Genomic DNA, 26,801 nt, shown 5'->3' with positions numbered 1-26,801 from the left:
CTTCCACCTGTTCAGGTTATGAACCGGTATTCTGTCAACAAAGCCTGTCTTCAAAACATGGTTCATTTTAACTGATAAGAACTTACTTCCCTGAGCTCAGTTGTGTTTTAATTATAACCTTCCCTATCTATATAAACACTGTCCTGTGTTCCATGTGTTGCAAACTTGATCCTCAGTGTCACAGTGGGCTTGGTTTCCCTGGGAGGAAGTGGACATATGGACTCTGTGATAGAGAGACCTCACTCACAGATTCCTGTGCTAGTGGGTCCATGTGACTTGTTGCCAAACCAAGCCTGCTGGGGCTCAGTTGCTCTGGCTCATGGTGTGGTAGTCTCCATGTTATGATGCAGTACCAAGGCCCCTGACAATGTCTGTCTCCATGTGTGTAGACCTCTGGCTTCCAGAATAAAGACCTTAGAAATCATGTGGCCTGTGGGGCTTGGGTACAGCAGCAGCAAGTGGACCGAGGCATGCCTGGTCTCACTGCCTGGGCATCCATGAAGGTCCTCTGATTCGTGTAGGAGCTGACTCTTTGTCTGGTCAGTTCTGTGCTCTTATGTTCTTGGTCACCTCCTTCATAGGGAGGAACAGCGCTCACCATAGCTGTGATTCTCTTGGCAGCAATACCATGTGAGATCCCCAAAGCTCTTTAATAGCTTGTTGACACTGCAAATGAAACGAACTTCCTGCTTTCCTAGTCTTTCTTCCAGAGTCATTTCTGTCTTTTCCTACACCCCTCTGACCTCTTCTCCCTCAGCTGCCTCCTTCACCATGTTTAACATCAGAACTCACTACAGGACAGTTTTTGTCTTTGGGAAGGAACTCCAGCTGGGAGTGGTTGCTCAGGTTCTTAATCCCAGCGCTTGGCAGGCCGAAACAGGAGGATTGCTGTGAGTCTGAGGCCATCCTGGTCTACTTAGGGAAACCCTATCTAAAAAGAAGGAAGGAAGGGAGGAGAAAGGAAGAAAATGTTTGTAGTTACACACAGTATTCCATTGGTCCTGTACAAGAGGGTCCCAGGACCCCCTTCCTGCCTCTGTTCCTGCAGTCAAGGCTGGGGTTTCATTTTGGATCCTCCAGAGAATGCAGCTGCTCACAGCTTAGTATAACATAACCCCAGGAAGCTCTTCTCATGGGCCAATGAAATTACATGTTTCAACTCCCTTTCTCCCTCTCTCCTTTCTTTCTTTCCTCCCTTCCTATTGTCTGTCTGTCTGTCTGTCTTTGGCTGTTTACATGAATGACTTTTTGACTAGTTCTGCAGCCAGGCTGGAGCTCAGGTTTCTCTGTGAGGTAGGTAGGGATTGCAGTTTTTGTACTTGAATGTGATTCCGTATCCTTCTCACATCCTCAGGCCCACAGGAAGAATCCCTGGGTTACATGTTTTCATGATAATGACACCAATTTACATCCCATCCACAGGGTACAAAGCTTCCCTTTCTCTGCATGTTCGGCCATTTATTGCTAGACTTTGGTCATGCTGTACCTGACAGTGTGCTGTCTGCAGTGGCTTTGACTTACATTTCCTGTAACTAGTGGGGTTGGGCATCTTTTCCTGTATTCATTGGTCATTTGTATGTCTTTTTTTTTTTTTTTTAAGTATGTAAGTATTTTATTTATCACCGAAGAAAAAATACATCAGCAAGTTCTGTGTTGGCTTCAATAAGACCAAATGGTTACTCTTTAACACACCATCATCACTACAAATTACTTGTTGAAATAATCTATCCTGAAGAAAGAAAATTCGGAAAAAGAATTTAAACAATTCCTCCAAACCACACATTTATAAATATTGTTGTATTAAAAATGCTTGAAAGGCATGGATTAGTGGAAAAGCAGTTTTCTTTTGGCAACAGAAGAAAAGAAACAGCAACAGTTTACCAAATGCTCTAGGAATCCAAAGCTGTGCTGTGCTGATCTGCACTTGAGCAATGTTGTCGTGGTGACTACAGAAAGCTTTATACTCACTTCTGTCAAGTGAAGTCTACAGAAACCCCATTGCAACCAGTGTTTGTAATATCTACTACACTGATCAGAAGCTGTAAACTGCCTAAATGTAGTTAATAGTAAATACCTAAGAAGGTATGTTACCACTAATGATGGGGAAGCTGGCAGATCTGTTGGCTTAAAGGGTTTTCAAATATTTGAACAGAAATATGTATGTCTTCTTGAGTCCATGGAGTTTAGAGGATTTGGGACACTGTTTCTTCTCTGTTTTTTGACATAAATGTAGAGGGTCAAATCACTACGTTGTAAATAGGTAAAAAGCCACTAGAGAAGGGGCCATAACTATTGTGATTTAAGGACATGCTCAGATTAGACCACCCCTCTGGGGAACATGGGCCTTATGAGTGCCCATCATCAGTACAAAGGCTATGTGCCCCAATCTTTTGAGGGAGTCAGAATTTTAGACCTCCTATATCCAATGAAAGAATGGCAGACAGACTTACACCTTATCTCCTGATTAACTGGAGCTGTTAATACTCAATCTGAAGACACTGAATAACCTCAAACCTCTTCAACAGAAAGATGGAGAGCTTCCAACTTCAAAGAAAAAGCGTCAGGCAGGGGAGAAGATTATGTACACCCTGGTCTCAGTTCCACATGGAAATGACATCGCATCCCTTTTTGAACTTGATGCCACAACTCTTCAGAGAGCTGACTGCCTGGTTCCAAGGTAAAAAGAAATATAAAATAAAAAGAAATAAATAAGTAAAAAGAATTATGATGAACAGATGTTTTTTGAATAGTTTTCCCAACAGGTAGGGAATAAAAAGTATTAATACAATTTTTATAATAGAAGAGAGCATGAGTGAATAAAATGCATGCAAAGCATTGTGCCTCTCTCAGGTGAACAGATTAACATAGCGTGTTTTATTTGTATAAACAATTAAAATGTGCAGTGAGGCTGGCTTACACTTTCAGAGGTTTAGCCCATTATCATCATGGTGGTAGCATGCAGGCAGACATGGTGCTGGAGAAGGAGCTGACAGTCCTACATCTTGGTCTGCAGGCAGCAGGGAGTGAACTGTGTACCACACTGGGCATAGCTTCAGCATAGGAGACCTCAAAGCCCGCCCTCACAATGACACACTTCCTCCCACAAGGCCACACAACAAAGACACACCTCCCAATAGTGCCACTCCCTTGGGGGTGATTTTCTTTCAAAATACATACAACATATGGGGACCTTGATTATTACTCTGACTTAACTCATTTTAGATCTAAGTCAGCAAAAATGGTGTCTTTCTTGAATTCAATGGAGGAGAATTTGGTTAAAGAAATGGTGATAACTCCGCCAGGTGCATAGACCCTCCACAAGGTCATGTCTCACTTTGCACGGAAGCGTTAACTGCTACTGTTCAGAGGGTTGAAGTTCTTTTCCCTGTTGTGAAGGATTTTGTGTTAATGTGATCCAGCTGTCATCACTGTTTGCAGCTAACAATAAACTTTTAACACTAGCCACCCTTACATCCTCATACGAAATCCCTGAATACTTTCTATGGGCCCAGCCCCATGTCAAGTTCTTGGTAACTATTATCTGGCTTCATCCTGGGTAACTCTCATAGGTCAGAGGTCAGGAGTCAGAGGTCAGAGGCTGAATTAAAGCAGGTCTTCTCAGACTGGCTGAGAAAGATCTGAGTAATGTGGGTCCTGGTCCTTCTGAGAGCAATGAAGTCAGTCTTGCCTCCAGTGAGATGTGCATACTACATCTTTTAAAAGCATTACCCTGGGGGATTCCAATATGTAATCCAGTATTTCTCGAACTTAAACTCCTACCCTGTGATCTTTTCCTGGAGGAATGTGAACAAATGTTCCCAAACATGGGGCACCAACAACAGACTAAAGGAAAGATTTCACTCAAGTCCAGTGAGTGAACCAGGGAGTTTACTGTGTTTACTCACAGGAGCTTTGTGAGGGGTTTCTTACAGGAATGTGTGTAACCCCAAACAGCTGTGTCACTGAAAAGCTTGACTCCAGCATGGATGGCAACCTTCCCATGCTGTATGGGTGGCACCCCCTCTTCAGCTAACCTTTACCTACCATGTATTCTAGAACTTCATGAGACTCTATGTCAGCTGAGGGTTTAATTACCCCACCCCCACTTCCCCATGAAGGAACAACAGGTCCAATCCTGGGGGACAGTCACACCTGTTCTGATTAAGATGGTAATGGCCCTATGCTCAGAGGACAGAGTTCCATAGAGGTACTTCAGCCTGGTGAAATCCCAGATCAGTCATAGGGATCTGCTAGATATGTGATTCCTTGGTCTGCAGTGGGGCTGGGCGAGTGATCTAGCAAGCCCTAGACTAGGCTTCTTGGATTAAGGGACTAGAGTAGGGTTCCCAATCTTACCTGCCCAATGGACACTTAGCAATCAGGAACAGTCCTGATACCTACCTCCCACTCTAGACACTGGTTTAACTGGTGTGTGTTACAACCTACACTTTGGATTTATAAGAGCCTCCCAGGTGACAGACAGCAGAGTTTGGGAGATGGTGACTTAGGAGGACAAGCTAATTGCCGTCTGTGCTCATGAGGTGGAGTTTGATCTTGGAGCATGGAATAAAAAGTCTGCCCTGAACCATCACTCCACAGCAGTGCCCTTATACTGTAGACAACCAGACCATGTCAAACAGGACAGCCAGCATATACCTGTGACATAGTCCCAGAGTTGCTTAGTTCCTAAATCCTTTTAGATCATGTTATTACTCTGTAATTTACTCAGTTTGCAACTCAGTAGTATTGGTTGACTCCAGAGGTGCATCCAGGCTGAGGGCATCTATGAGCTGAAAATCTAATCTGAAATGACCCAAAAAGCTTTCGAGAACCAATATGATGCCACAAATAGAAAACCCTACATCTGACTTTACATGATGGATTGCAGCTAAAATGCAGGTGTACTTAAAATATTGTATAAAATTACCTTTGACCTAGATGGCTAAGTAAGGCACACATGGAACATAAATGAACGTCATGTTTAGATTTGGGTCTTATCCCAAGATAGCTAATTAAATACCTACATGGAAATGCTTAAAAAAAAAAAAATCTGAAACCTTAACTACTCTGGTTCCAAGCTGCCTTTGTTGCTTTTCAATTGCCGTGAAGGGACACTATGACCAAGGCAACTTGTAAAAGGAAGCATTTAATGTGGGGCTTCATAGTCCCAAAGGGTTAGAGTTCATGACCATCATTGTGGGGAACATGGCAGCAGGCAGGCATGGTGCAGTAGCAGTAGCTGAGTGCTTACATGTTGAGCAATAACCACCAAGCAGAGAGAGGGAGAGGAGAGAGAACCAACTATAATGGGGCAAGACTTTGGAGCCTCAAAGCTGACCCCAGATGACACACATCCTCTAATAAGGCCACCAACTGGGAATGAAGCATTCAAACATATGAGCCCATGGAAGTCATGTATCATTTAAACCACCATACAAGCATTTTGAAAGGAAGCTCACCGGTATGAAAGGTGTAAGAGAAAATAGAGGAGCTGGCCACCACATAGTGTGCTATGCTCCCCTTTCCTAGAGCTTAGGACAGTGGGGAAGACAGCAGCTATAGATGACATCACCTCTTAGGCCAGTGCAGAGAATACTGGGCGCTAAAACAGGCATTTCTGGTTATTTGGACAAGGTTAGGTGCTTGCCATTCTAGATTGAAACTCACTGTGTATTTTTATCTACTATTATGAATGAGCAAGAACCCTGATGATGAGTTTCTCTGAGGTGTTTGATGTCATGTCTTCTGTTTGGTCTTAAAATGTTATACCTTAGGTTGTATGACATATTTACATCTTAGCTTTAGGCTGAACATTAAGCGAATGGCTTTTTATTTTAATGACATTGTGCACTCTTGTTGAAGAAATAATTGGAATAAGGGATGAGGTGGGAAAGGCGCTGTGTGAGTAGAATGGAGCTCTAGGTGCCCTCTCCAGACATTCTGCCGTGGTGCCTACACAGATAATTTTTGTTACTGATGACTCAAGAAATGGTCAAGTGTGGAACTGTTGCCCCTGGAGGACACAGGGTGCGAGTCCTGTGAGCTCCTGGTTGAAATGCACCTGCCAAATGTCCAGTCAGCACACAAGCTTGTGTGTGTGTTTGGTAAAGATACCTTATGTAGTATACATTGTTGATTCTTCACACTGAATTAGTAGCAAACAGACCTAACTCATGCCCAAAGAAGCTTTTACCACAAATATTTTCTTATTTTGTTTTGAGGCTGGAGAGATGATTCAATGGTTAAGGACCACTGCATACTGCTTTTCTACAGGGCCTGAGTTCAGTTCCCAGTGTCCACACAGGTCTGTTCACAACCTCCTGTAACTCCACAGCTCCAGGGGATCTGGTGCCCCCTTCTGGCCTCTATGGGCACTACACACAATGATGTACACAGAATTTAAAATAAAATCTTATGTTAGCATACACAGTGATGACTTTACGATGGCGTCTTCCTGTACATGTCACCAGACTTTGTTCTTGTTTCCCGCCCTCCTCCTCTCCTCTCCCATCACCCTGACAATTGTTTTCATCTTCTCACTTAGGAACTAGAGTCGGTGCTTCTGAATTAAATACCACAACTACCAACAATCCCCCAGAAATCTGAGAAGCGTTACTAAGGGTTTATGGTGTGAGGTCTGAGCTAGAAGTCCAAGCAGCTACTTGCTCAGCCTTGTCTTGGGATTGTGCCTTTTGGATGATTCAGAACTATTTATTTAGCTGCTCTAAGTATGCTCTCAATGGCCACAGCAGCTTTGTGATTCAGGGGCTATGTCTTGGAGTTTTATTGCTGCGAAGAGACATCATGACCATGGCAACTCTTATAAAGGAAACATTTCATTGAGGGTGGCTCACTTATAATTTCAGAGGTTCGGTCCACTAGGATCATGAAGGGGAGCATTTTGGCATGCAGGCAGATGTGGTGCTGGAGCTGAGAGCAGGCAACAGGAAGTTGACTGACTGTCACAAGGAGGGAAACTTGAGAAAAAGACCTCAAAGCCCACACCCACAGCAACACACTTCCTCCAACAAGACCACAGCTACTCCCCAAAGGCCACACCTCCTAATAGTGCCACTCCCTTTGGGGGACCATTTTCTTTCAAATCACTACAGGCTATAGGTACATTTAGGTTAGTAGCTTTCTAGGAACAGGATAAAGTAGTCGTTGCTGACCACACCCCACAATGGACAAGTGAGATCTTAGAATTTGTATTTTTGACAAGGTTCCTGGTGATGCTGATGGCCCAGGAGCCCCTGGCCCAGGAAGTGTAGCTTTGTGCTCCAGAGCAGCCTGAATCTAAGAATTATTTCTTATTCCAGATAGATCCTGAGAGAGTTACTAGTCTATGACATTTAATGTTCATATCATATATGGATTTGCTGAATATGTCAATATGCGGAGGGTGGTAATTAAAAATATTATTGTCTGTTTGTGTAGGTCAGAGAACAGCTTTGTAGAGGTGGTTCTTGCCTTCCATCTTTTGTGGGTTTTGGGGATTGAACTCAGGGCCACATCACTGGGTAACAAGCCCCTTTGTCCTCTGAGCCCTCTTGCCAGCCCTCCATGTTTTTATATCATTTGCTTTTAGGAACTCCTATGTGCGGTTAAGGCATTTATGCACCAATACGTGGGTGACAAGTACCAGCATCCCTATAGACATGGAGGAAGAAAGGCCCGTCATGCTGAAAGTGAGTATGGCTGGGGCTGGTTTGTCTGTCGGCTGCTGCGTTCACAGGACTGAGTGTGGCTGACAGTCCATCTCCTCAGGCATTAGAACTGGTTGCAGCTGATTGCGTGGGAGGAAATGTCTACCAGTGGCTCAGGTCTCTGACCTGGGTGGCTGCAGCAGGGCTATGGCTCAGGAGGGTGGGATGCAAATATCAAAAAGGCATGAGAGGATTCCAGGGGCATCTTCTCTACTTGGAATTATTTGAGACAGAGGGGCGGCATGTGAAAGAAACACTCTTTGGGGTCTCTTCAGGAACAGGGCAAGAAATGGGCATGGAAAGGCTTTTGTTGTGGATGATGTCTTCTGGAGTTTCTCTGTCTTGTCCACACCCACCCACTGTATCTGGGTACTAAAGATCATGGTCCCTAGAGACCGTGCAGTTGTCTAATGAAAACACACATTGCAGATTGGAACCTGCCAGACTAAAGAAGACAAAGAAGCCTTTGCCATCGTGTGTGTCCCTCTGTCTGAGGTCCGGGACTTGGACTTCGCCAATGATGCCAACAAAGTGCTGGCGACCACAGTCAAAAAGCTGGAGAATGGCAGCATCACTCAGAACGAGAGGAGGTGGGCAGATTTCAAGTGTGACATTGAATCATTAAGGGAGCCAACTGTGGACCTAGGTGGGGGTGCAGGCTTGTGATTCCAGCACTCAGGAGGTGGAGGCTGCAGGATCGGGTGCTCAAGGTAAATCCTCAGCTGCATAGCAAGCTCAAAGCCAACCTGGGCTACATGAGACCTTACCCCTCAAAACTAGTAAAAATATCATCTAAATTCCTAAAAAACAACAGCAGCAGCAACAACCACCACCACCACCGACACACACACACACACACACACACACACACACACACACACACACACAAACACAATAGTCAGTTCTTACAGTAAACCAGAGGACTCTAACAGAACACTTAGAAATACTCTCTATAGCAGCAGCCTGGTTTCTGATGATGGTTCAGCAGTGAAGCATGCTTGCTAGCACCCACAGCAGATGGCTCATAACTACCTGTAACTCTAGGTCCAAGGGCCTTGCACCTTCCTCTGACCACCACATGCACTGCACTCACATGCACATATACACGTAGAGATACACACACATAAATAAAAATAAAAAATATACCTAGACATGTCTGAAGGAATAATTATTTTTTACATTTTGTCTTGGCTTGAAAAATAGATGATTTCAGTTTCTCTTTGCTCTTTTTTTTTTTTTTTGGCAAGTTTTTTAAAGATTCACAGGACCATGCTTGATTTGGTGTTTAGATGTAGAGTTTTGTATTTTTTGGATTAATGATACATTTCTCAACTCTGATACCACAGACTGATCAAACATGTAACATCAGAAAAGAAAGTGTGTTCTCTGCTGTGTCATTCACTCAGAGAAACTGGATCCTTGGTTGATTATTCATTTATTCCTAAGTATATGAGAAAAAGAAGGCTATTGATAGCTAGAAGTCACTATGTCTCCACTTTGTGCCCTAATCCTTCACACAGCACTCCAATAGCTGTTCCCATTTTGCCTAAAGGAAGTGGGAATTAAACTCCACTGGGTAAAAGGACATAAATAGTAAGTGGGGATCCAGCCATGTGATTGACAGTTGGGTGCTCTCAGGACTTCAGAGCAAAGGCCCACCCACCATGATCTGCTGTAGACTTTGAACAATAAGGAGCCATTTGCTGAGTCTCTGGCTGTGTGCCTTGGTGTTCTCACCTCCAACTGTCTCCATAACGAGCCCCTCGCCAAACAGCCCAGCCAGGAATGACAAATGTAGTTGTTTTTCACTCTTTACTCTTTTGCTCTTTGGTTTTGCTCTTTTGGGGGTTCACCACCGAGATCCCAAATAAATCACACATGGAGTCTTATTCTTTCTTATGAATGCCTGGCCTTAGCTTGGCTTGTTTCTTGCCAGCTTTCCTTACCTTAAATTATCCCGACTACCTTTTGCCTCTGGGCTTTTACCTTCTCTATTTCTGCATACTTTTACTTCTTACTCCGTGTCTTGCTGTGTAGCTGGGTGGCTGGCCCCCGAGTCCTCCTCTCTTCTTTTTCTTGTTTCTTGGTCTTCTCTCCCAGACTTCTCCTACATATTCTCTCTGCCTGCCAGCCCCATCTATCCTTTTCCCTGCCTCACTATCGGTTGTTCAGCTTTTTATTAGACCAATCAGGTATTGTAGGCAGGCAAAGTAACACAGCTTCACAGAGTTAAACAAATGCAACATAAAAGAATGCAACACATCTTTGCATCATTAAACAAATGTTCCACAGCATAAACACATGTAACACGATAACTAATAGTCCACTACAGGCAAAGTCAGAGAAGAAAAGGCTGTGGCTCACTGGCTTCCTTCCTCTGTTGGACATCCTTGAACATCTGTTCAAAAGATTTCCAGAACAAGGGTTGGGGATTTAGCTTAGTGGTAGAGCACTTGCCTAGTAAGTACAAGGCCCTGGGTTCGATCCTCAGCTCAAAAAAAAAAAAAATTCCCAGAATGAAAGGGCAGAAATGTCCAGCCTTGTTCTAGACACCCCTCACTGAAGGCCTTCTATGCTGGTCATAGTTGAAGAATGATAAAATTGTACTATGCTAATACAATAGAATACTGTATAGCCAGGAACAGGAGTGAACATACATATGTGTGATGATGTGCATGACTCTAACAAGTTTTGAATCGAGTAGGAAGGAAACAGGATAAATGTACCATAACAGTCTGTGAGTGTTCTGTCTCTATGTTCATAAATTCCAGAGACCTTTAGATATACACTACACTATATACCTCTTAATAAACGTTGTCAGTATGCTGACAAACAGTCAATAGTTTTCATCTTCCTCTGTTCCCACCATTGCTTTCCCTGTGGGAGCCTGTGTTTGACAACTGTCCTCATATATTTACCCTGTGGTGGTCAATGACGGAGCCCAGAAGCAGAAACCAGCCACTCATATGGCTACAGGAGACCAGAGCCAGCTCACAACAGAAGTGGATTTCAGTATTCAGATGTGGTGTTTTCCTCTTGTGCCTCTCTTGATTAATCCATTTCTGTCTGTCCCTCTCCTGCATTCACAGGAAGTTACACGCTTCTCTAAGAGGTCTCCTTTGGTAAACTTGAAGTATCTATTGAGTGTTCGGCTTCTCTGGGTGCTTCTTTCTACAGGCCATTCTTCCCCAGTTCTTGTGGGTGGGAACTTTCTGATGTGTCTCAGAAGATGGCGGATCAGGATGACTCTTGACCCTATGTTTTATTTATTTATGTTTTTAATTTCCCTTGTCACTTTCTCTCTCCATGGCTTTAGTGAAAAATAATAGCAAGGAGACTGTGCCTGAGAACTGGGGAGCTGCATTTGCTGATTCACCCCTCATCCTGATGCAGTCCATGCTACAGAGCAGTGAATGGGCTCTTAGCCCCTCACTTTAGAATTCAGTAGAAAACTCTTTCTGAGAATGACTGGCAGCCCTGATCCCCCACAGAGAATGAAGTTATTATTAGCTATTCTTTTTATTCAAAACCAAGGCAAAGGGAGGGTTTTAGAACATTGCAGACCTGCCTCCAAGGGCCTGTGCTGTTGGATCTCTCTCTTTTCCCCACTGTGCTTTCCTGTAGTCACCCCAGGAAGGGACTCTGTGGGTGCAGACCAGCCTTCGATGTTTTTATTTGAATTTTCTCTTTGTACTACATGACTGCACCAAAAAAGCAGAGTATGAGGGGTGTGTGCATCATGGAGGGAGGGGGCATGAGGTGCCAACTGCTACCTGGAGCCTGAGAAGGCACAGCACACACTTCTTACTGTCTCTGAACTATGCTGCACTCTGTGGGACCTAACTTGTCCACAGAAGGTTGGCTGATGCAGCAAATTCAGTGAGACTGAGCTCTTGATAGGTGCCAGGTGCTGGCCAAACAAATGTGCTCCAAGTTGCTGTAAAGGTGAAGGCTGATGTGCCTGTGTCTTCATGCAGCTAGAGGCTGGGAACATAGCTCAGTGGCAGAATGTTTATCCAGCCAGCCCAAGACCATGCTACACTTGCTTTCAAACCCAGAACCTTAAGAAGACTGCCATGTCTTCATGCAACAAACAGAGTGGAGTGGCAATTCTTATCAACACATCATATAAATTATGATGTTCCCTCCCTCCCTCCCTCCTCCTTTTTCCACCTCACCTTCTCTTCTTTCTTCCTTTTCTCTTCCCCTGCCCTCCTCCTCCTCTTCCTCTCTAACTCCTTCCTTTCCTCCCTCCCTCATTCCTTCTCTCTGTTCTCTCTTCTCTCCATTCCCCGCTTCCTTCCTTTTTGTGAGACAGGTTTCCTCTCGATACTGTCCTATAACTGCTACTTTTTCTTATAGCCTGGACTTTTATTAGGTGATTATGTATATACTTTTTATTTCTCAGATTTTGGTTGGTTCTTTGCCTACCTATCTACTCTTCATTCATATCTACTATTTTAAATTATATGTATATTTTATGGTAAGTTCTTTCTTTATCTGTTGAAGACTGACAGCACACTCCTTTAAATGTCACTTAGGAATGACTTTGTCATTTGAATCTTATTAGCGATGAATCAGCTTTCTGATTTTTAGCATGATGACTGTCTTTCCTAATGTTAGTTTTCTGTGTGTTTTGCAATTTAATTATATGGGCTTTCCTTGGGTGGAACATTATTGCTTTTTCTCTCTGTGCTCATTCATTTTCTGTCTGCTGGCATGGCCTCCACCTGACTCCTCTCCACCAGTCCAGGATGAGGGGTGGTATTGAGGGTGAGCACTCATACCTTGTGCTGAGGTGAGGCATGCGAGTCATGGTGACCACAGGTGGACAGCTCCATCTATGTGCTTCCTGTCCCCTCGGCATCTGCCTTGCTGCAGCCCACACAGGGCTCTGGAGTCTTGAGGCTTCCTCAAGCGGGGCCCTTCTCCATCAGTTCCTCCACAGCTTCTGTTTTGCCCCTCCAGCACCACTACATTAGCTTACTCTTGGCTGATTTATTCTTATTTTGCTCTTGACCCATGTGGCCTTTTATGTTTTCAGGTATGTGTCCTTTAAAATACATAATATATATCTTATCCAACTTCGCTAAATCTGATAGAAAGTCTGTTGCATTTCCTTAGGGGTTTGTGAGTAGACAGCTACTCACCTCAGATAGGGAACCTATGCCAGACCAAAATAATAATGCCAGCCAGGTCTGTCTCACTTGGAGAGCTAATAATTGGGATGTGGGTGAAGGGTGACTCAGGGGCAGCTGCATCATGGAGAGCCACCCCAGCAGGGATGATGACTCATGCAGCTGCATTGGGAGTTCCCTGTAGGCATCTCCATGAGCCCCACAGCCTCTCTCCCCAGCATCCCCCCAGTCCTAGAACCCTGGCAGCAGTCTTGTCAATCTTGAAGGTCTCAGCTTCCCAGACATGTGAGGTTTTGTGTTACTTTCTCAGTCTCATGAGCTCCTCCCTCCATCCAGGCAGGGTAGAATGTTTGAATTTGGAGGAATTGCTTTAAACCAAGTCACAGAGGAAATTGTTTATTAGAAAAAAATTAGTAAGATTGTGTGAGTTATGAAGTTTGAGTTTAGCTAACAACAACCACCAGGTGGTTTTGTTGTTGTTTTTTTCTTGACCTATAAGTAAGTGAGTGAACAAGAAGCTTGGTGTCTTTGGCTATCATCCTCATCATCACCAAAGGCACCTCTGTACATTAGGAATAATGCATAGTGATCCTCCATCAAGATTTAATGTTCTTGAGCTGGAGAGATGGCTCAGTGGTTAAAAGCATTGGCTGTTCTCCCAAAGGACCAAGGTTCAGTTTCCAGCACCCACATGGCATCTCACAACCATCTGTAACTTCAGCTCCAGGGCATCTGATGCCCTCTTCTGGCCTCCTTGGGTTAAACACCCACATAGATATTTATATGATAAAATAAAAAGTAAAAAAAAAATTAATGTTCTGCTCATTATTGCATTAACTGTTACCATTTTAGAGAGTAATCTAGAGTCACAACACAACTGAGCCTTTGTTTTTCATGTCCAAACACCTAATTCTAGTTATGGAATCAGCAAGAGAAAATATTTATGTTCAAGATAAATGTCCATTGAGCAGAGACTCATTCAGAGTCAGTCTCACTTTAGCCTGCTGATGTTACCTTTTGTCAGAGGTTTGCTTCAGGAATAATGTTTGGGACATTCTGTCACGGCTCTGCCATCATCTTCCAAGCCTGTTTCTTCTTGAGACTCACAGGATTTTATTTATTAACCATTTGCAATATTTGATTGGAGTCGGAATTGGAATGGAGGGTGGGAGGAACTAGACAGAAAATATTGTCAAAATAAATAGCAATTGCATTAGATATTATATTTTGTTTATTAAATATGTTTTCTTAAAAACAGTTTAACTTTCTTAGTGTTTCTCAGACTTAATTTTTTTTTTTTTTTTTTTTTTTTTGAGCTGAGGATTGAACCCAGGGCCTTGTGCTTGCTAGGCAAGTGCTGTACCATTGAGCTAAATCCCCAACCCTAGACTTAATTTTTAATAGTCCAAATTGTCACAATCTTCTCTTTGGGATAGGTTTGTAACTAAGTTGTTGGAAGACCTCATCTTCTTTGTGGCAGATGTGACTAACAACGGACAGGATGTACTGGATGTGGTCATCACCAAGCCAAACCGGGAACGGCAAAAACTAATGAGGGAACAAAACATCCTGGCACAGGTGAGTGGCTTCAGGAACGAAATTTGCTATTTTATGTTCTGAGTTACAGTATCAGTTGTGCCTTGCTGTGTAACGTGACACCTTGACACTTATTTCAGTTTCTGTGAGTTTTAAATGGGAAGGCAGTGTCTGTGGGTGGTGTTTGCTCAGGGGCATTCTCAGAGGGACTGTCAAGGTGTTTGGCATGGCTACTGTCATCTCGAGAGTGGCCTGAGAGGAGATCCCCTTCCTAGCTGGCTCATAGAGTTTGGTACAAGTCTGTCTCAAGACAAAGCATTTCCTCCTGTGATGGTGGTGAGTGTTAGCTTCTGGTGAGGGTTAGTGTTAGCTTCAGGTGATAGTTAGTATTGGTTTCTGGTGATAGTTAGTGTTGGTTTCTGGTGATGGTTAGTGTTGGCTTCAGGTGATAGTTAGTATTGTTTTCTGGTGATGGTTAGTGTTGGCTTCTGGTGATGGTTAGTGTTAGCTTCAGGTGATGGCTAGTGTTGGCTTCAGGTGATAGTTAGTGTTGGTTTCTGGTGATGGATAGTGTTGGCTTCTGGTGATGGACAGTGTTGGCTTCCGGTAATAATTAGTGTTAGCTGCAGCTTGACAGCTGGAGAATCACTAAGAGATGCTGCTGAGCCTATAAAGATTGTCCTGATTAGGTTAGTTCATGTAGGAAGACTCATTAACTGTAGCCGGGCTGATCCCCTGGTGGAGTTCCCAGACTGCAGAAAATGGAGAAAGATCTGAGCACCACACTCATTGCTCTCTGCTCCTGGCTGTGGACACAGTGAAAGCTGCTGCTTGGAGCTCCTGCTGTGCCTTCCTTTCTATGATGGGCTTCAACCTCTAAACTAAGGCATTTCCCTTAAAAGTGAGGGATTCCAGAGAGGAGAGAGGGCATCTAGATGCAGCCACAGAGTCTTTAAAGCATTACCATAGATCCCATATCCATCAGTTCTGTGTGCTTGGGTAGAAGCAGAGAGAGAATTCCATGGGGACATAAATGGCAGAAATTAGGGATCATTTGAGGCTAGTTTAGAGGTACCCACCACAGATCTCCTAAATACCCGGTGTGGTCAGAGCATCTCAAGAAACAAGTTTCCAGGTGACTTTGGAACCTTGCCACATGCTTCCGTCTGCTCTAGGAAGGCATAGCAGTTTAGTATAGAACTCTAAAGTCCATAACATGCCAGTAAATTAATTTGCTTTCTAGCAACCTGCATATGGACATTTCTGCATGTTCTTTTTATTATTTTATTTGCTTCTTAAAATAATTAGCTTTTGTATTAACCACATGTGGACACTTAATGCAAAATCACAACATTAATTAATAATTAACATTAACACACTGTGTTGAGTTTGGAAAGGAAAACTGAAGATACATTGTCAGTTGATATCTATAGATTGTTGGAAAACAGTGCCTATCTGAAATAAAGATCACAGGCCTAAGGGACAAAGTCTTTCTGTTGTCAGTAAATTTTTTTTAGAAAGCATTTGATTTCAGGGACTTTTAGGACCTGAGTGAATTATGAATATATTAACTGATGTGTCCAACCTTTTATCTCATAATATGGAACATAAAATTCTTCTTTTTAAAAATAATTTTATTTTTAAGAAGTCCACACATAAACACTGACTGCATTTATTATGTCTGACCCACTCTCTCCTCCAACTCCCTCTCCTCCGAACTCATGACCTCTCCCTATTGTTACGACATGTATCTACATACATGTGATATACAACCCATTCAGTCCGTTCAGCACTGCTTCTTTGCATCCAGTGTTGGCCACTGGGAGGCAACTGTGTTGTTTAGAGTTCATAGGTGCAGGTCCCCTGGCACACAGAAGACACTCTCACAGCGGGTGTCCCCTCTGGCCCTGCCATCTTTCCACCTCCTCTTCCACGACATAGGGTGTGTGCAGATGTATTTATTAGACTTGGGGCCCAGGGACTTTGTCTATATTTTGACCATCTGTGGATCTCTGTTAGTTTCTACCTGTTGCAAAAAGAAACATTCTTGAGAACACAAAAGCCTCAAAGAACTGTCATATTTCATGAACTCCAAAGGACAATTCCTTTCCATTTTGAGTTCTTGTTTTGAGGCTCATGGCCTTGATCTCATGTTCCTCCACAGAGAACTTAGCTTGCTGGTTCCTCTCCAGAAGGCAAGAATGTGGTCCCTGGGAATGGGGGTGGGTTTGCAGGGATGGGAGTGTGGGAGTGGGGGTGTCTTCCTGATTGCTTCTGTGGCTCCTTGTTAAGACTTCAATGTTGATGCATTCATTCCCACAGCCCCTTGCCTGCATACTGTGAACAGTGCATGAACTCTGAGAGAGAGTTTTATGTTTTAGAATCTCTGTTGTTAGGTGCCTATGTGTTTGGAGTTGTTTCCTTTTGCCTAAAATGTGACATTTGGAAGCCGATATCTGATGTCAGTTTCAGGTAAAAAGTAAGCATGCTTTTTATATTATTTTGATTTGGGAAAATTATAAAAAATGAAAGAATAATAAAAGCATATTTTCAAAGAAAATATATTTTAATTCATCTGAATATATTCATGTAGCTTGATAAAAACACCTTCATATTTCCTATCTTAATGAAATACAATATCTAAATAATAATCATGTCACTGCTGTAGTGGACTTGCTGACTGTGGTTACTCTTATAAGCAGTGGGTTTTTGGTTCGACAGTGTGTTATTTATTATTTAAAACTAACAACCATTAAGTACCTTCCACCTTTGCACTAATTCTACTCACATATTTCTACAGTGCTTTTAAGTCTGTGTTATTTGTTAAAATTGCAAATAGGTTGCAAAGCATTCATGTGTGTCCATCCAAACAGAAGGATCTTCTTACTCTTCTAGGTGTTTGGGATCCTTAAAGCACCTTTCAAGGAGAAGGCAGGAGAAGGCTCGATGCTGAGGCTGGAGGACCTGGGTGACCAGCGCTATGCCCCCTACAAGTACGTGCTGCGGCTCTGCTACCGGGTGCTGAGGCATTCACAGCAGGACTACAGGAAGAACCAGGTGGGTCCTGAGCCTGAGCACCAGAGGCCTTGGTTGCTGTTAAAGTGTAGACTGAGGAGGTGGAAATTGGACTTTGCAAGGACTGGCTTTATGCGAGCAGCTCAGAGAATCATCTGTAAGGACAGTTGAGCTGAACAGGTGCTTGCTCTTAGGTGTTAGACTTGCAGGGATGCTGCATACCTGCGCATGGTCCTGGTGTCTGCTGAGCAGGTTCTTGGGAGGTGCAGCCTTGCTACTGTGCACCGACTAAGATATCTCTTTTGGACAGGTTTCAACATGCACCTGAAACAGAAGGGTCCGAGGGGAGGGATGGGGTGGGTGTGCAGAGGAATGGCGTGCTCTGGTGTCAGGGAGCTCTGGTGAGCAGTGGGGAGTGGGAGCCATCTGCATGACTGTAGGGCAACAGGCATTTTAGGTAGATAGTAATCCGATTCGATACCTTTCTTCTCTGTGACCAAATTTCTGACAAGAAGAAACTCGAGTGCTTATTTGGACCCACAGTTTGAAGGTATCATGGAGGGGAAAGCACATAGCAACCCCTGGCCTCTTGGCAGAACAGGAAGCCAGAACAAACAGATTGAGTTATAAAACCTCAAGGCCCACCCCTAGTGACTCACTTTCTCCAGGGAAGCTCTACCTGAAAGCTCAGCCTTCCACAAACAACTCTGCCCCCTGCTGGGGACCAAGTGTTCAGACTGTCTATGCAACTGGGTAGGACCAAAGAGTAAGGATTTTGGAAAGTGAGCCATGGTCCCAGGGCAGCCTGAGCTGTGGAGGACGGGGTTGGGGGTGGGTGGGTGGGTGGGTGGTGGTGGTGGCTTGTGTTGGTCTAGGGATGTAGCCAAAAGCTGTAATCTGCTAGTGAAATTATTTCAAGTCTTACTAAGTGTCTTAAAAATATGTAATAGAGTCTGGAGAGATGTCTCAGTGGTAAGCACACTGGCTTCTCTTCCAGAGGACCTGGGTTCAATTCTCAGCACTCACAGGAATATCCTGCTGTAACTTCAGGCCTAGGGGATCCTATGTCCCTTCTGGCCTTTGTTGGCACTGCAGTCACATGGGTGTGCATACATATGTGCAGGCAAAACACAAATATATACAAAATGAAGATAATCTTTAAAAATCTGTAATATTTTGCATTCTATATATAGATCTATGTATAGTTGGCAGGTTTTGTTCTTTTTGTGGTTGTTTGTTCTTTTGAGCAGTGTTTCTCTGTGTAGCCCTGGTTGTCCTAGAACTTGCTCTGTAGACCAGGCTGGCCTTGAACTCAGAGTTCTGCCTGCCTCTGTATCCCAAGTGCTGGGATTAAAGGTGTGCGCTACCAATTGCTGAGTTTAGTTCATGAAGGTGTATGGCTTAAGAGAGGACTAGGAGGAAGGACCTGAGATTCAGTGCTCAAGGTGACTGGTGAGGAGGTGGATGGCCTTAGAGGCCAGCGAGCAGCACTCACACGCACTCACTTTGTTTCAAGCTTAACAGTTTTCAAAAATCAACCCAGTCTAAATAGTATTGAGTTAAGATAAGGGACAGAGACCAAGAAGCCAAGGGACATACTCAAACTTATAGTGCTTTTTATTTGTTTTCTTTTTCTTTCAGCATTGGGGAACAAACTTGCCACCAGCTGGACACTATGACTTGGCTATACCCTCAGCTGCCAGGCTGTAGCTTTAAGAATGAATCCAGTGTGTAAACCCAGGTTTTGAGTTATGTCCCGAGAGCTTGAAAGTGTTTTGACAAGAAAACATTTTTTTTTTTTTTCTTCAGGAAGAATGTGTTAAAATATGTTGGCTTTGGAATTCAGCTTCAAGATGAAGAAAGGTCCAAAGAGAATATGTAAACAGATTAGCTAGATAATAAATAATAATGTCAAGAAACAGGAACAAACTGAGAGTTTAAACAGGCCCTTAAACATATATGTTATATAATATACAATAGGCATCTCTAATAACATATTGGTGATGAACCTAGTTCTTTCTGGTTGAAATGCTGCCACTGAGGTCATTCTTCCAGTCTCACTACTTTCCAGTCAGATGGCAGTGTGGAGAATGGCATTCCTGTCTCCCCGGGAAAAGACATAGATCCAGAACTCTAAGACGGACTTCAGGCACCCAGGGACGTAGCATGGAGACACCCTGCACAGCACCTGCCGGGCCCAGCACAGGGTCAGCGTGGAGGCACTCCTCCCCACTCCTCTTCTTGGGTCCCCTGAACTAGTTACTTTTCTTGTAGCTGTGATCAAAGCCTGTCGAGGAGCCACAGAAGGGGGCTCAGTTTGAGGGCATCGTGGCAAGGCAGGCCAGGCAGCAGGTGACTTTGTGGTGGTGGCAGCATAAGACAGTGGCTCGCACACATCTGGCACCTGGTGCTCAGAGCACAGGGTGGGGTCTGCCCCGAAAACACTCATTTTCCTGCCAACCAAACACATTGGAGCATGTGCACATACAAGCACACATACAGTCACCTGGGTAGATATTTACATGCTCTCTAGATTCCCTGCAGTGTGCTACTGTGGGTGATCTACTCCTTCCTTCCTCTTCTCCTCCCCTCTTCCCAAGAGCTAAGTCACTGATCTGAACAAGGAACAAGGACTCCTGGGTGCTTACTGAGAGTCAAGTCCCTGCAGATTCTCAATAACTCTAAGCCATGGCTGGAACCTCTTTTTTCTGTTCTGTTGAATTAAATATGTTTGCATTTGCTCAGGCCCAAATGGGGTCATCTCTATCATCCCCAAAGACCCAGGGACCATTTCAGAAGAGGGGTGGGAAGACTGTAAGAGCTAGGGGCCTGTATAGGAGCCCTGAGAACATGTCTGGATATGACATGATGTTGAATTCATGAGCACACAGCAGCTGTGGCTACCTGCCTACAATCTGCACATACAAAAAGACAGGCCTCCACAGAGAAACCCTGTCTCAAAACAACAACAACAACAACAACAACAACAACAACAACAACAACAACAAAAGATAGGCCTAATTGGAAGAAAGATGTTCAGCTTTCTATGGCCCCATGTTAGAATGCCAAAATGTTGTTGGTTGTTTTTGTTCTTTTGGGGCCACCTCCCATCTCTCAAATAAAACTCACGTGGAGGCTTATTCTTGTTTTTTTATTTTCATTATTTATTTATTTATTTATTTATATTTTTTGAGACAGTTTCTCTGTGTAACCTTGGCTATCTTGGAACACACTCTGTAGACCAGGCTGGCCTTGAACTCAGAGACCCGCATGCCTCTGCCTCCCAAGTGCTGGGATGTAAGGCATGTGCCACCACTACTTGGTGGAGGCTTATTCTTAAGTATAAATGCCTGGCCTTGGCTTGGCTTGTTTATAGCCATCTTTTCTTAACTTAAATTATCCTATCTACCTTTTGCCTCTGGGCTTTTACCTTTCTCTTTCTTCTGTATATCTTACTTTCACTCTTACCCCGTGTCTGGCTGTGTGGCTGTGTGGCTGTGTGGCTGTGTGGCTGTGTGGCTGTGTGGCTGGCCCCTGAAGTCCTCCTCCTTCCTCTCTTGTTCCTCAATCTTTTCTCTTTTCCTCCCAGTTTTCTCCTATTTATCCTCTCTGCCTGCCAGCCCCGCCAATCCTTTTCCCTGCCTTTCTATTGGCCCTTCAGTTCTTTATTAGACCATCTGGTGTTTTAGACAGGCACAGTAACACAGCTTCACAGAGTTAAACAAATGCAACATAAAAGAATGCAACACATCTTTGCATCATTAAAACAAATGTTCCAGAGCATAAACAAATGTAACACATCTTAAAATAATATTCTGCGACAGAAGAACAGGGGTCTTCAGGAGTGAGAAGCAAATTAGAGAGGGTAATGGAGGGCACATATGTTCACAATATACTATATACATGTGTGAAACTGTCAAAAATAAAGACTAAGAATGCTTTGCATTAAGCAAGAGGCAGTGTAAAGCTGATCTTCTCTCAAGCTGGACCTGAGTAACATCACTGAAGAGACCCACCTCAGGGCATGTCTGTGAGGTGTTTCTAGGTCTTAACTAAAGAAGAATGTGAGCAGCACCATCCCATGGGCTGGGCCCTGGACTAAGTAAAAAGGAGAAAGTGAGCTGAGCACCAGTGTCCCCCGCTTCCTGACTGAGTCCTATGAGGCCACCTTACCTCCTTCTGCCTGGGGTTCCTGACCGCAGTGAACTGTACCCTTGAACTATGAGCCACAGTAAGCCATTCCTCCAGCTACTATAAATAGCTTTCTGATGGCTTATGGAAAAAGAATTTAAAATATAGGCAGAAAAGCTTTATTTTTTGCATTGATTATCTAATTTTCCATTGTATCCACCTGCATTTAATATACTAATAAAGAGTTCATGTGTGATTTATGGTAGCCCAGGCCTTTAATGTTGTATTTGGGTTTATTACTATTTAGAGAACTCAGTAGCACCTGTAATTTCATTTAATTATTTATCAACATCTTGGAAGCTTGCCTCACAGCAAAGTATGATTCTGATGGTCACAAAAATGTGTAAATCAATATATAGCTTTAAAGTGATACACTGCAGAGGACTTTTACTTTAGTTAGTTGGCTACCCAATAGCAAAACATCATTCTGAAAGGCCACAAAAATGATGCCTATAATTAGATTTGTGTAACCAATATCATTTTCAAGGACTAGATATGTTCCGGTAAATTTTGCTCAAGGCAGAAACCACTTTCTGATCAATATATTATGTTATCATAGGAACAGAGGTGCATTCCCAAGGAGAAACCCCCAGAAGAGAAGACATTTGGTCATTGAAGGGGTTACATTCCTTAGCTCTCAGGTCCTATGGATGTGTGGCTGACACACAATGTGAAAACAAGTGATTGTGGTTGGGACGGAGGGAGGTGAGGATGAGGGACAAGGGACAGGGCTGGAGAGATGGCTCAGCAGTTCAGAGCACTGACTGCTCTTCCAGAGGGTCGGGGTCAGCTCCCAGCACCCACATTGGGGCTCACTGTAACTACAGTTCCAGGATATTCTGGCATCTGTGGGTACTGCATGCATGTGGTGCACATGCCCCCACAAATAATAAACATTAAAAAAAAAAAGGAGCAGACTGAATAGGGCATAGTTGAAACTCCAGTAGTGTTCTCTCTCTCATTGCCAGAATAACAGTTTGTCCTTTACCACAACTCACAGGGACTCTATTTTTAAATAAAGAAATTATCACCTAACCAAGCTGATTCTCTTTTATATAATTAAAAATTATTTATTTTATGCATCTGGGTGTTTCCCCTGCCTGTGTGTACGTGTACTGCATGCGTGCCTGGTGCCGCTCATTGCCTGGCATGCCCTCCTGGTGCTCCTTCGGCTGCTGTCCTTCCGTCCTTCTCATCCTTGCTCCCATGTCACTGTTTTTCCAGCCGTTCACCTGTGGCTGCCTCTTGTCTCCTCCTGTTTCCTTTCACTCACCCACGTGTGAAAGCATGTTGTCTGCTCACCTGCTCTCTTTGGTCTCCTGGTGTGATCTCCAGAGAGACCTTTCTCATGTACAGCCACACTCATAGCCTCCCACAGGGTGCCCAGAACTTTTGAAGTCATCATGAAATACTTATTGCATGGTTGGATCTAATCAATAACTCAAGCTATTATGTGGTCCTTTTTGATTGCTCCCTACGGATAAGTGTGCTAAGTTTTGATATTATTTATCAGAGAAGAGCTTGTTGGTCATTCTAGTGTCAGTCTGAGGAAAACAACCAAACCTGGAGTCCATGCAGGACATTCAGACAGCTGCACGGATCTCAAGTTCCAGGGTGAGGCATCAGGCAGTCACGTGCTTTTTAAAAATGATTATTATTTAACCGAAATTGATAGTTATAACTTCTGGTAAGAGTGAGAGGGCCCCTTGCAGGCTGGTGAAGTTCTAAGTTACCAAGGCATAAAGACTAAATTTAGATTTGCTTTGCTCACTTACAAGAGTGTCAGTTCCCATTTAAAAACAATGATTAGTGACATAGCTTTTAATTAATTAATTAGTTATTTGTGGTACTGAGGATGGAATCTTGATCCTTTCACATGCTAGGTAAACAATCTCCCACAAAGCTCCACCCCTAGCCCTTGGTTACAGTTTGAATTATGAGACAGTGGGTACCTTTTCTTTTCTCCAGGAATTCTCTTTGTTGAAGCATTATTTACTTGTTTTTCTTCTGACAAACTCTCACTGGGTTTTCCTGACTCAGCTGCTCGGAGTTGTGGCTCCCAGGGGTCTGCCACTTCTAGGCTTCTCCTGCACATGCTGATGTCTCTCTCTGTCCACAGGAGTACATCGCTAAGAACTTCTGCATCATGCAGTCCCAGATTGGCTATGACATCTTGGCAGAAGATACGATCACAGCCTTATTACACAACAACCGCAAACTTCTGGAGAAACACATCACCGCAAAGGAAATTGAGACCTTCGTCAGCCTGCTCAGGAGGAACCGGGAGCCGAGGTCTGCTCTGGCTGGATTGCGGGGCCATAGCCAAGCTCTGCTCTGGCGGGGATGGAAGAGTGTTGTTGTTGTTGTTTTTTTAAAGTTAAAAAAAGTTGAGCAATTATTGTAGCAATGACTATTGATGGGCAAACGATGCATTTATTTCTGTGATAATGGTGTGTGTTAAGTACTTCTGCTTCTTAGGTGATGGGAGCCCTTTAGAGACACTGTTGATGTGTCTTTGTGGTGCTGGGGAAATCTAACCTAAGGCTCACACATGCCAGGAAAGTGACTGGCTGCTGCACTGCACCTCAGCCCTAGACTAACATGTACATGCACTCATTTACTTCTATATGGCCTTTCAAAATACATTCATGTATTTCACGCCTGTAATCTCAGCTGTTCAGAGCTGAGACAGGAGGATTACAAGACTAGGAATTGGGTTACAAAAGTGAGTTTAAGGAAAGCTTGGGTAACTTAGTAGGGCCCTGTAGCAAAATAAATTTAAAAAACAGTTGAGGAGTTAACCCAGTGGGAGACTGTGAGGTTAGTTAGACTGTTAGTCCCCAGCACTGCAAAAGAAGCCACAGAAAACCCAGAATGTGTTCACATAGACTCACCCAGGGGCCAGCTTGCAGCTGTGGGTCACATGTGTCCTAGGAGAGCTTTGGGTGATGATCAACACATTTATGGACCATGGAACCATGTTGTGGTGTCAAAAAGTATGGGTGCCTCATTTAAATATTATGCAGCTCATTCTCATGAGGTAAGTGTTGTGTGTTGTTATCTAGGTTTTAATAAAATTAAGTGAATGACTTATTATCTGTTTCTTTTTTTGGTACTGGGACTTGAACCTAGGGCCTCTGATAACTGTAGGCCAAGCTGGCCTGGAGCTCACTATGTCGTCCAGGTTGACTTTCCCCTTGAGGCAATCCTCCTGCCTCAGACTCCCAAGTGCTGGGATGACACAAGTGACCACCACACTTGGGGGCTACTGAGCTTTTAGCCACACTCTAGGAAGGAGAAGATAAAGGACAAGCCACATGCTGGTGAGCACCCCGTTAGGAAGGGGGTGCCAGGCCTGAGGGTTTGCACATTCTCTTCTCACTCCGTGCTGCCTTAGATGGGAGCGGTGCAGGCAGAGCAGCCAAGAACGCCCACTATGCTGCTGTCTCTGCTGAATCCTGTAACAGTAAATGTCAGGAGGTGGACAGGCCTCTCCTGAAGTGTGCGTCCTAACCCTGTTACACACTCACTTGGTTTTGCTTTTTTGTTGATGCTTGGTTTTGGAGACACTCACTTGAGAGAAGAAAAATGATTTCCCTAACATGAGTCATTGTGCTAATGGATGAACATAATCTAAAAAATAGAAGTAAACATACCCTTCTTACACAAGGCTTATATGTAATAGAAAGAATTGTTTAATTTGCTTTTAATGATGCAGTAGATGAACAGCACACAGAAAAACACTGCATTGAAACAATAATAAAACAGCATCAAAACAAGCTTCTTTTATTAAATTCCAAATTATGTTTTTGTTGTGATAATTTTATTACAATGCTTTGTTGGGCTGGAGAAATGTTGGAGTAGATGAAAGCATTTCCCAGTGGATCCTGATGGCCCAGGTTCAGGCCCCAGATCTCCAGAAGAAGAGCTGGGTGCAGGGACACTTGGCTCATGTCTGTGATATAGCACTCCACAGTGAGATGGGAGGTGGAGGTGGGACAGTGAGCCAGAAGTCTGTGGACTGGTCAGCACAGTGCAACAGAAGCAGGAGACCTTGCCTCAAGATGGAAGGACAGAGCTGACCACTGAGAGTTGTCCTCTGACCTCCACACATACCATGGCTTGCCAGAGCCTATGTCTGGTCATGCACACACTTTAATAATTAGACATTTTTTAAAAATTAATGAGTGGGGGTTGGGGATTTAGCTCAGTGGTAGTGTGCAAGGCCCTGGGTTCAATCCTCAGCTCCAGTAAAAAAAAAAAAAAAAAAAAATACATTCAAGACACTTTGTTTACACTAATGAAATTGTTGAAGAATTACTAAAAAGATATTCTGTTAAATATAACAATGAGATGCTTTTTCTTCATGTTTACTTTTCTCTTCCTAGGTTTTTAGACTATTTGTCTGATCTCTGTGTGTCCAACAGCACTGCCATCCCCATCACTCAGGAACTCATCTGCAAATTCATGCTGAGTCCTGGCAATGCGGACATCCTCATTCAGACAAAGTAAGCTGCCCCATGGAGGTGTCTTTCAGAATACCCTTCACTGTCTGTGTGCTTCTTAATAGACTTTGTGTGTCATTGGTTTCAAGGCTGGTGTCCATGCAAGTGGAGAACCCCATGGAGAGTTCCATCCTTCCTGATGACATTGATGATGAGGAAGTTTGGCTTTACTGGATTGACAGCAACAAGGAGCCTCATGGCAAGGCTATCAGGCACCTTGCCCAGGAAGCCAAGGAAGGCACCAAAGCTGACCTAGAAGTTCTTACTTACTACAGGTACTGGGGGCACTCACACTCCACTTTGAATATTCCCAGGGAGCTGCTTCTCGAAAACGTCCAAGAATGAGAGCTACAGTTAGAGGACATTAAAACTCAGAGAGGGGAGCTGGAATGGTCAGGACCACCTAAAGATATCAAAATGACAGCTAATGTGTGTGTCTTCTGCTTGCATTCTCTGGTGAGCTTGGGACGTTGGTCAGTAAGGCGTTTCTTCCTGTTACTGGTGGGATGTAAGGGCAGATGAACACCAATAAGACCTTGACTGTGGACCGAGGGGAAGAGTAACTGGGTGAGATAGATCTGGCTGCAGGGATGGCCGCACAGGAAGTGGCAGCGGGTTAAGATGGGATCTTGTCAGCATGTGCACTTTGGGGCTGGAGAGGTGGAGGTGTCTGTAGTTCTGAAAGTCACCTGTGTTCACTAGCAAGAACA

The 26,801-nt window shown here is 43.8% G+C and overlaps 1 protein-coding gene across 1 annotated transcript in view; it reads left to right on the top strand.

Moving 5' to 3' along the window:
• Itpr2 (inositol 1,4,5-trisphosphate receptor type 2) overlaps nt 1-26,801 on the top strand; it is a 387,210-nt gene that overhangs the window by 78,786 nt on the left and 281,623 nt on the right. The window contains exons 11-18 of the mRNA XM_036181996.1: nt 2,526-2,677; nt 7,589-7,688; nt 8,136-8,296; nt 14,281-14,422; nt 17,276-17,437; nt 23,706-23,878; nt 25,975-26,094; nt 26,181-26,366. Coding sequence (XP_036037889.1) covers nt 2,526-2,677; nt 7,589-7,688; nt 8,136-8,296; nt 14,281-14,422; nt 17,276-17,437; nt 23,706-23,878; nt 25,975-26,094; nt 26,181-26,366 — 1,196 coding nt within the window. The remainder of the gene's footprint in view (nt 1-2,525; nt 2,678-7,588; nt 7,689-8,135; nt 8,297-14,280; nt 14,423-17,275; nt 17,438-23,705; nt 23,879-25,974; nt 26,095-26,180; nt 26,367-26,801) is intronic.

This window comes from Onychomys torridus, chromosome 3 (genome assembly GCF_903995425.1).
Source record: "Onychomys torridus chromosome 3, mOncTor1.1, whole genome shotgun sequence".
NCBI classification, from domain to species: domain Eukaryota; kingdom Metazoa; phylum Chordata; class Mammalia; order Rodentia; family Cricetidae; genus Onychomys; species Onychomys torridus.
This window is presented reverse-complemented; position numbering and strand designations above follow the sequence as displayed.